This window comes from Apaloderma vittatum, unplaced genomic scaffold, assembly GCF_000703405.1.
Source record: "Apaloderma vittatum isolate BGI_N311 unplaced genomic scaffold, ASM70340v1 scaffold6373, whole genome shotgun sequence".
NCBI lineage: Eukaryota > Metazoa > Chordata > Aves > Trogoniformes > Trogonidae > Apaloderma > Apaloderma vittatum.
The window spans coordinates 27,551-38,762 of record NW_009708504.1 but is presented as its reverse complement, the minus strand read 5'-3'; the positions used below and the strand labels follow the sequence as shown (position 1 = coordinate 38,762).

At 38.3% G+C, this 11,212-nt stretch overlaps 1 protein-coding gene across 1 annotated transcript in view; it reads left to right on the top strand.

Annotated features, from left to right (window-relative positions):
• Positions 1-10,258, top strand: part of NMNAT3 (nicotinamide nucleotide adenylyltransferase 3) — a 14,141-nt gene extending 3,883 nt beyond the window's left edge. The window contains exons 2-4 of the mRNA XM_009866580.1: positions 4,672-4,855; positions 8,265-8,374; positions 9,849-10,258. Coding sequence (XP_009864882.1) covers positions 4,672-4,855; positions 8,265-8,374; positions 9,849-10,258 — 704 coding nt within the window. The remainder of the gene's footprint in view (positions 1-4,671; positions 4,856-8,264; positions 8,375-9,848) is intronic.
• Positions 10,259-11,212: the final 954 nt, after the last annotated feature.

The following is an 11,212-nucleotide window of genomic DNA, read 5'->3' as shown; positions in this document are numbered from 1 at the left end:
TGCTCTGATGGCTTTGTTGTTTATGTTGACTTTTGATGCAATGATTGCTGACTTGTTTTCCCCTTTGATTTTTCTTCTGTTGGATTCCCCTTGCAGAAGGTGACTGCACAGCAAGTTAAAAAAAAAAAAGTCTTGCCTGTTTTCTTTTCCTTTTTCATGCTTGGCAATCTCTACATGTGTGTCATGGGAAGGTAAAGCACAGAATGGCATCTAGGTGATATTTAGTCTCTAAATCATTTTAAACAGCTCAAATATTTGGGATTACTTGTGTATGGTCATTAGCTGGTGGTTTTGTCTTTATTTCCTCCCCTGTGCAGTATCTGAACAAAGATGTGAGATATACCTCCCTTCACTCCAGTTAATTATAATCTATAGATAAAATTAGCATTTTGGTTTATATGGAGCAATGGAAAATCTTTGTGTTTGTTTTCATAGCATTAGCAGGCTGAGAGTTCTGGGAGGATAATGTCGATTTGTTGTGCGTTCAAGGGAAACTATTACTGTCACTTCAATACAGAACTTTATCACGTGATTTTTATGTATGTGTAGTCACACTCAGAAGGCTGATAAAAGAAATTAAATAATTCAGTTAACTAACCATAGTCACAAAAGGAAGTGTGCGAGTGGTTGTTTCAGTGAAAAAAGGAAAACTTACATTAATGTAAGCTCTTGTGGCATCTTAGTTATTTGACTGTATTTTCCAACATCGTTCTCTTCTGACAGCAAGTTTCGCATCACTTTACAGTCTGAAATAGCTGCCACTTTCCTTGACTCTTTGGACACTCAAGTGATTTTTGTTATTTAGGTATTTGATGTTGTGTACATACAATGTAGTAAAATTTAAACTGTTCATCAGCCCCATTTTGTTAACTCTTAGATGAGTAGGTAACTTAGTGCCTTTAGAACAGGCTTAATGAAGCAGAGAAAATGCTGATTCCTGGACAAATCTTCCAAAATCCAAACCAAAACTTTGTAATCCTCTGTCCTGCAATTATTCACATGAATGCCCTCATATATAGAAGTTAGTCTCTTGTCCAGTGCTGAAAATTAATTTGGGGCAGTCTTCAGAAAAAAAAATAAAAAAATTCTTGGGAATTTTCTTTGTCTCATGCTTACAGACTTCAGATACGTAGGACAGAAGCCTTAGATAGAGGATGAATTATTTTGCTTAATGTTTGCAGGGTTTTGCCGGGAGATTTTTTGGTGTTTGGTTCGGGGGAGGTGAAGGTTGGGGGGTTGGATTGCTGGGGAACTTTTGGTAGTTTAGGGGGTTTTTAGGGAGTTTTGGTGTTTGAGCTTTGGGGTAGTTTTGTTTTCGTTTTGGATTCTTCAGTGGATTTGGTTTTGAGATTTTGGGGTCTGTGTGTGGTTTTGGGAGGCGCTGTGGGTTTCATGGGTTTTTAACCTGTGGATGAGAGCTATATGGTTTCTACAGTGATGTCCATACCTGCAGGAAGGGAAAAATTGTGTATTTGAGTTGCTGTCACATTTAACTTATGTTATAGAAGCTACTAGCAAATCTAACTATGTGGGGTTTTCTTCTTCTATTATAAAGTATAAACTTAAGAGTTGAATACTGAATTATCAGGAGTTTCATGGTAACCTAAGGATAAGATTGCCATTTGTCTGTAATGTTTTCATGTAAGCCTACGTGACACTTCTAAAGCTTTGGAGTTTAACAGGAATGTACCAAACTACATTAAAATAATGGCTCATTTGCTATTTTCAGTGACACGATACCATAAAATCGTGCACATGGTAAAATTAGCTTGAAACACGGATCTTTTGGTGCTGTCACCGCTTATGACTAATGTGCATCGGGAGAGCACGTTGACAGTGCCGTGCTGTAAATCACAACTTTTATCTAGAAGATACTACTTGGGGTAGTTACTTTGGTGTAACAAATCAGGCTGGATAAAATGGATATACCTAATTCTTAGTTGTCATAGAAATGCAAAAGAGGCTTATGTTTTGTAAGCGCTGTTCAGCATGGAGCAAAGTTTCCAGAAAGTTCATTTATGCTAAGGCAGGGCTATTTCATAATACTTATTTAACGGTACCTTGGGAAAGGAGCAGAATAAAGCGGCGCTCGGGCACAAAGTCCTTTTGCAGCCTCCTCTGGAGAGAGCACAGGGCAGAGCAGCAGTGGCCTCGTTCCTGCGCGCTGAGCAGGGTAACAGCAGGACGCTGCAGAGCTTCCCAGACTGTCGTGGATTTTGCTGTGACACCGAGAGGAAGACGAGTAGTGGGCAAAAGTAAAATGTGTGGAAGTATTTCTTTTCTTTGTTTTTCTGTAGTGGTTTTTCTATTATTTACTTTTTTTGTTTCTAATAGTAAATTACAGACTCACTACTACACGATAATACATGTTTTAAATCCCTTCCAAGGTACACATATAAATTTATACAGATTGGTATTTGATAAATTTTATTTAGTATTAATAAACTAATTTGGCATTAAAATTTCTGTTTGTGACAATTTACAGTGACTGTTCAAATACTAAATACCTATTTAACATGTTTGAGGGACATTTTTGTTTCATTACTTTCGTTGTATTTAGTTTTCCAGCCAGTTATCCTAAGTAGTTCTTAGAGAACATAAGTTCCATAGCAAGAGGAAATTCTTTGTTGCTTTTGATAAGTACATTTTGAAAAACAAAGCCACTTAAGGGCCTGGAGGAATTTTTTTACACATACTTAGGACATGCAGTAATATACTTCAATAGCATTCCAAAGAAATAGAATTTAAAGATAGTTTTGGACCAAGAAGGTCTGAAACCACCTGTAATAATTTATGGGACAGAGAAGAGAATTTCAATGGAAATCTAAAAAAAAAAAAAAAGCCAAACAAGATGTCAGAATTTAATGACTACCTCCAGCATGCGTGCCAAAATTGAGGGACATATTTGAATAGGTGAACTTTTAAATTCCTGAAGAGGACAAGTTATTGAAAGCCAGTAATAAAATACTCTCCTGTGTTTTGAATAGTAAAACTGTCTTTTTAGGTCGATCATGTTTGCATCCTGCTGTGGTACTCAGTTGTTGTGAATTGTCTCAGCTATCGTATTTGACATTTGGTCCCTTAAGTATTAGCAACGTCGATTTTTCTTTTCCATTTGGTTTCATTTCGGCTTTAAAACAAACTGATACGGCATCAGAAGCTCTTATCCAATTTGTGCAGTTCGAGGCCGGACTAGAGACTGAAATCCTTACAGCTCAGGAGGATATGGCAGAGTTGCAATCATACGTGGCCAGTGGGATCTCACACGGTTTTGATTTTTCACATTTAATATAGTCAATTAAAATATATGGGAACAATTTATCTCTGTAGAAACTGAAAAGAAAGGAACTGAGTTATGGAAAAGAAAAATATTGTGTAAGAAAAACCTTTTAGTAAGGGTAATTTCTTTCCCTTTAAATGAGAATTTGTATATGATTAAAGTATCAGAGAATAATTGTTGTTCATATGTCAAGTGAAAAGATTTTTAATTTCAGATCAAGAGATGGACTTCATTACATGCACATCTTTGCATGTTTCTGGAAAATTTTATCTTGTTCTGCTCATCATTTTGCCTGTAATGTTTTAAAAGAGGATATAGTTTGGTCTGACATTTCAACAGGAGATAGGCCTATAAATTTCACTAACTTTTAATGCTCTTTCTTTAAGTCCAACTCACTTAAGCGCCTTTGAAAACTTTATCCTATTGCATCAAAATAGATGTGAAGTTAGTACACTGTTATTTTAGAATTCTAAATTGTCATGAGCCAGTATCAGAAATTATGAGTCCAGGGGTATCATTTTCTTTACAAATATTCTTCTCTGTTTCTTGAAGGATGCAGCTCATATCCCTGTCGATTTACTAAAATGACAGCTACAGAGCGTTGGGGTTTTTTTCCTGATCTGAGGCCAGAACTGCAAAGTCTAACAAAAAGAGCTCGTGGTGTTAATAATTACGTTATGTTACAAGAGTAGAAAAATGTAGGCATTTTTCAGATTTAATTAACATGATCAGAGAGACAGAAAGGGCCTTTAATGGCTGCTAAGCTGATGTTTGGACCATAGTGCTGTAAGTCTCATTTTAGATTCCATTAGCCCCATTTTCGTTCTTGAACCTTCAGATCTGTCTGAATCCCGTTAATCACAGCTGCAGTAATATGCCATAATTCTTGCTTTAACACAATGACAAGGCACAATGATTTTGTGAATTAACAAGCATCAGATGCTTAAGAACAAAGCAGTGGTCAGTTAAGTCATCCATTGCTCTGGCTATATAAAAACTGTGCTTATTAGAATATAAAAATTATATCTTGCAATTTTGATAGTTTGCATCATAAATTACAAGCGTCTCTACTTGCTTGAAAATTGTATATTCACCCAGCTTTCCTTCTGGAACCATCTAATGGGATAAACCCATTGACTGAGCAGTTCACAGAGGAATAAGAAGGCTGCTTTTTAATTTTCTAATTGCTGTTTCTGTATTGAAAGTAAAACTTAGGTCAGGTTGCTCATAGCCTCTTACTTAACTTTGAAGTTAAGCACACTTTGAAGAGGTTGGACTAGATGAGCCCCCAAGGTCCCACCCACCCTAAATTTTCAAGATTCTGTGAAGATGACTTCTTTTTCTTTTTATATTTTTCTTTTTTTTTTTTAACCCTTTTTTTGTTTCAAAAGGAAGGTATCAGGTGATTGAAGGCATAATGTCTCCTGTTAATGATGACTATGGAAAGAAAGGCTTGGTTTCAGCAAGACACCGGGTAGCAATGGCTAAGCTAGCGCTGGAGACTTCTGACTGGATTCGAGTTGATCCATGGGAAAGTGAGCAGGACACATGGACAGAGACAGTAAAAGTATTAAGGTAATTACGTTTGTTCTCTTTTCTTGGCACTTGCACCATTTAAGCAGTTGGATGCATGTGGAAAGCCTCTGTCAATAAAGAGTCTTGCAAAATTGCGGTCACTGAAAGAGTTCTGCAGCAAAGCTCTTGGCTCTTATGTTATTAAGCCTCTAGGCAGGTAATAGAGAGATCTTAATCCTAAAGTAGGGAGTTTACAAACAAGCCTATTCTTCAGGAGTGCCCCTAACCCAGATTAGCTATGTTGGCATTATTATGTCTGCAGGTTTATTCCCACATCGTCAAAAATTTTTCGTATTAACTCTAACGACAAGTTAAACATCAGCAGTTGTGGGCTTGGGTTTTCTTGAAAACCAACAAGTCTGCTGTGGGTTTGTGCTAGCAGGAAAACAATTTGTCCAAAACCTGTTAATTTGATGTGATGACCTCAAAATGTGCCTTTTTCCAATATGATTGGTCTTGGTAATAAATGCGTTACGGGCAACGTCACCTTGTCTTTGCAGGAAACTTTCCTCTCTGACTACACTGACCTATTCCAGTGTGAGAAATAACCGAATAGTCAGTCCTGCAGTATTGGCTAGACATGGGGTTTTTGTCCTGAACTTCAGTTTTCTAAAACTCTTTTCCTCCAGAGAAGCATCCACAAACCGTAAGATCAGGTGAACCTACTTGCAAAGGCTTTGAGCCGGCACAGCTCCAGCTGAAGCGGGTACAATAGATAAAACCTGTACATGTAATTTTCTGCTCAGGGAAAGATGCATCATTGTGGTATGAACAGCCCAACTACCTGCCACTCCAGAAAGGGAACCTCACAAAATGTTATAATGGGTGCCTGTTAAGGAGAGAAATGAGCTTAAAGCATTTTTTTCCCATATGAATGAGCTGAACCAGTGCTGTCAGCTAATGCTGAATCCTGACCCTTGAATGGCAAAGCAGCATCCGGATGAAATAGCACATGTAGGTATTTTGGCTTTATATTGTATTTTAATTGTCACATGTGAATATTAAAAAGAAAAAATAAAATAAAAGAGGTGGCTTTAGGGCTAGATTCTTACCAAGTATAAATAGGTAGTGGATTATTGTGGAGTTGTGCTTTTTCACAAGTGTTGGAGGTTAATTTATAGATTCATTCCTGGTCCAAGAATCAAGAACCAGTTGCTCCCTCCATTATAAGCACCCTCAGGTAGGAAACTTTTGTAGCGATAGAAGGATTTTGCTTTTGCAAGGTAAAGACAAAAAATGTTCTTGTACTACATGTCTCTTCTTATCAATATTTTGAATTGTACACTTAACTGCAGTAGAACACTGTGTCCTGAGACACATGAATGGCCTTTTCCTGCAGTACTTGTTTTACCTGAGTGTGATGAAATTGTCATATTTCATCAAAATCTGTCAATTTTGCAGAGGTTCCCAAATAGTTACGACATAAAAAAATTTTAAGCACCAAAGCTCATAACCCACCTTAAGTGAGTGTGGGAAATCTGGAGACTATCTCAAGGCTTTTTTTAGAGATGAGCAGGGAACATGATAGAGCTATTTCCCACTTAGCTGCTGTTCCTGAATCTTCTTCCTAGACAAGAAAATAGTATTATCAGTAACCAAAGAACTACAATCATTCCTCTTGTATTGTAGATTTGATTGTAGCCCAGATATAATATGGATTAATTTAGAATCTATCTTACCCAAGTCTTGTTGAACTGTGCTTGTGATTTAATCATACATTTAGTCAGAGCTTCATACACTGTTCAGAAAATGCTCGATAACTGACAGATCGGTTTGTCCTGTTTGGTGTATCTTACCAAAGAACTACAATCATTCCTCTTGTATTGTAGATTTGATTGTAGCCCAGATATAATATGGATTAATTTAGAATCTATCTTACCCAAGTCTTGTTGAACTGTGCTTGTGATTTAATCATACATTTAGTCAGAGCTTCATACACTGTTCAGAAAATGCTCGATAACTGACAGATCGGTTTGTCCTGTTTGGTGTATCTTTAAAATAACACAACCCTCATTGCCCCAGAACTTCCAACGTTTTGGCAGTTGAGGTTTTGCAGTACTTGTAACGTTAGTCCTGCAGTGAGCTCTTTGCCAAGGATTCCTATTTTTGAATCGTGGCCCAAGAATGTCAGTCCATGCTACAAAGTTAGTGTGCTCGCCTATACATAGCACCAGCCTGTTTACAACAAGGCAGGATTAAAAATAGAAATGTAGGAAGGCACAGGCCAAGCTACTGCTACCTCCTCCCTACCACCATATGTCCCTCACCTCTTGTCTGGGTACTTTCTTTAGCCAATGGCTGAGCATCAAAAATCACTGCAGACAGTTATGCAGCCTGTCGAAGTATATGTCCCTACTTGTGCAATGTGTTCCTGTGGCTAAAAGTATTTATGTGGTTTGAAGAACGCACCTTTAAATCACTAAACAAATAAATTCCTTCCTTAGGCCAGCAATTCAAGGGGTTCTCTGGCTTTCTCCAGGAACTGAACTCAGCCGGTCCCTTGTAGCTCATAATCAATGCTCTGAAACACCTGGTGGCCACGTTGGCTACACACAGACTGGACAGAAATGAGACACTGCCCCTTGAGCCCGTGGCTACTTGTCCTGTTTAACCAAGAGCTTGTTTCCTGAAAAGATTTTGACTCATGCCAACAAATCAGCAATGCTGATTTGGAAGGAGTTTAGGGGTTAGGATTTAAGACTGGCACTTGCCCTCATGATCAAAGAAGGGGCCGCAGCCGTGACATAAGAGCGCCAGTATTACCCTGGGCCACTGGTGACCAGGAGCAGCAGAAGAATAAACTGAAAAAAATGACAAAAAAATCCTTGCCTGCCTTCATGGATCTGAACTCGGTAAAATTAGAAGCATAGCAGATGTCAAAAAATCTGACGAGGACTGTTTCTCAGGATTGTGATTCTGTTAATCAAAACGAAAGGGAAAACCATAAAGTGGAAACTTGGGGAAAATTTTCTGTGAAGAGGGTGAGCAAGAACGAGAACGTCTCCTCCTGAAAAGTGAGCACACATTACAGAAACATCATCAAAAGGGGTTGTGTTTCATCAAAAAATTAAATCTAGTGATCGAAGTGTGATTTTAATCCTGTTTCAGGCAAAATGTCCACCATGTTTTAAATGTAATGTTGCTGCCAAAATTGCTATAATGGTCAAATTTCAAAAGGGAATTGAAAACCAGAACGCCATTACCCGAGGTTGCTTGTGAATTCTGCTACAAGTTAACTACCTCGATACTAATCTCATGGTAGAATGAATATGCTAAATTCTTACCAAATTGTATTCAAATCCAAAGTGCATAAAAGCAGACTGTGTTCTTGAATCTGAAAGTGCCAGGTAATCGCTTTGTCCATCTCTGAGAGGATTACCTCACACAGAAGCCTTTATTTTAAATGTAGGCACCACTACAATGAATCCCTCAGATTGTTCCAGTCCAAGAAGGAATTCATGAAAAACAAACCGCCCACAGAAAGATCTACAGAGGATTCCCTTTCTTCGCAGCACTCAGGTTGGTTCTTGACTGCAAACATGACTCTGTTCAGCATTAAAAACAATACAGCTTGACTAGACTAACTGATGAAGAAGTTGAACACAGTAGCTGGTAGGTTTTGAGGGTTGGAGCTGCCTGCCAAAAACAAGCCATGCCAAATGCCAGCACGACTGCTGATGCACTTATGCTCCCACAGAAGCAGGAGTTTTGTTTTGGAATTGTTCATGGTTATAGAAAAGTTTCCAAAAGTTGAGTTGTTATATCTTTCCAGATGATAGTGAAAAAGAAGTGTCAAGGCATTTGGAATCTTGGGTCTGATGGGGTTAATGATTTTTGGCAAGCGACGAGGCAGATTAATCCACATCACTAGGCTAAGGAAAATTAATGTGAAAGTAGTAAAGACTATTTTAATTTTCCATTACAAAAAATTCTTTTGGCTGTCTTTAGTATTTTCAAGCTCTATGGCATTTCATTTAAAAATGGTCAAAACCTCCCAAACATTAAAACCAGTCTTTCTTTCACAGTAAAGATGCTTAGTTCAGAATTCATCAGCCATCACCACAGGATTCCTCTACAGTCAGAACCAAAAAGCATAGCAAAAACAGGATGAGAAGGAGGACAGGCAAGAAATAGGTTCCTCTATTTAGTATGTAGTGGCTGGATAAATTTATTTTAATTTTTTTTCTATCTGGCAGCTATCCGTGATCTGTTACTTTGAACAGACAAAGGATATCATACTGTTGTTACTTACTTTTTCTGCCTTCAGCGCTTTGATGCTTTCCATGTGTAGGACTTGCAGGTGTGCCAACCCTCTACCACCACAAATAAATGTAAAATGGAGAGAAGTCTCCATCCTTCCCCTTCATTTCACATGAATGCAAGGCTGCAAAAATATCTAGTCAATGCTTGTAAAATACTCAGATGCATAATCTTGAGCGCTATGGAATAAACGTTGAGGAGCGAGATAGTTCGGTGCTGCAACTCGAGCAGTGGGCAGCAGACACGAAATGGAGAGAAAACAAAAAAACTTGTACTAGGGAAGTATTATTCTTGTCATTATTCAAGGTACAGCAAATTTAGCTTTTGATCTCCTTGTTGTAGAATGAAAATGCCATGGCCACATGGCATGATGCATTATTTATATTAAATATTACACACATGACATGAAATATTACCGGTATAAGCCCAGGCAAAATGCGAGGTTACTCTCTAGCTAATGTGACAGCAAGAGCCTCGCTAGCTGGGGCTGGTCCCACCGACCTGAGCAAAGCGAGCAGGGCAGGCTCAGGTGTTGAAGTCAGGTTCAAGCAAGCCTAGCCTTTGTGCTAAAATAACTCTTCTTCCTTTGCTTCTTCCCCTTTTTGGCTTGCCCGAGCAGAGGAATAACACTCTTTTAACGTTGTACAGATAAAATTAATATGCTGTGAGTGATGATGAAGTAGGTGATCAAGTAATTAAAAAGCACATCTCTCATTTTCTTTTGTCTTTCCAGTTCTACCTGAATTAAAGCTGCTCTGTGGGGCTGATCTTCTACAGACATTTAAGACGCCCAATCTCTGGAAGGAAGAAGACATCAAAGAAATAGTGGGGAAGTTCGGTTTGGTCTGTATCAGCCGTGCTGGCTCTGATCCTGCTCAGTGTATCAAGGAATCAGACCTTTTAACTACATTTCAGCACAATATCTTTCTGGTGAAAGAATGGATTCCGAATGAAATCAGCGCAACGCAAATACGCTCTGCCTTGTGTAGAGGATTAAGCATAAAATACCTCATACCAGACTCTGTCATATCCTACATCGCACACCACAATATTTACACAGAAGAGAGCGAGCGGAAGAATGAGGGGGACTTGCTCCAGCCTCTTAAGCTGCATAACGCAGCAGTAAACCCACTAAATGTCTGATGGCTCTAGTGTGTCAAGTGGATAGAGCTCGTATTTTTTATGTGGTGTTCCTGAGAAAGTTGTTTCTTGTTAACAAATGGAAAGTACAAAAATTTCTTGAGTTCATGGCGTGTTTTAAATTCTTGGGTTTGTGTGTGGTGGTGCTTAAGCAAATTGGGATGCTCAGCTGCGTAGCTTAAAATGTATAAAGAACAGCTTCCTTGTGAAAAGAAAATAAATAAGAACTTAACAATTAATATTAATCTCCAGTAATACTTAGGGGTCAAACATAGTGCTTTCCTGAATTGTAATTCTGTAATCCTACAGGCAGTTTTAGCATGATGATGCCTTACTGTTCTGAAGCAGCAAAACAAAACAAACCATAAGTTTAAATATATATACCTTCTAAACTTTTACATTTTAGGACCCTGAATAACTTCTTGTGTTTTGGCATTTTGGACAAGAGATGGAAATAAATCTGTCTTTCATGCAAGCACTTAAAAATGTATGCACCAATCATGTCCCTTGAAAGCTTCCAGATTCACAATCGGTCCATTTGAAAATGCACAGTGGAAAATAAATGAAAATAATTAAGAGGGTGTCTCAGTATCCGAGCCCTAAAGTTAACCAGAAGAATCCACTCTTTTATATGCTGGTTACCTACCCTGTTGATTCAGTCTAACAGAAAACACCTTCACAGAATATGGCATCTCTAAGAAGTGCTACTTCAGTGTTTCATTGTTGCTTAAATTAACTGAAAGCAGTAGGAATGTAGCATTTGACAATTTACAGACTTAACTAGTGCTTCCCAATACAGGTTTCCACCTAACGAGCCCTTTCTCAGTCCTCAGCTGACCAAACAGGTTCCACTGGTACTTCTCTAGGATTAAGGAGCTTGTGGAACAAGTTATAGTGCCAGACACAAATTGCATTCACTGAAAGAGTCTACATGATCATTTTCTAAAAAAGAAGGCA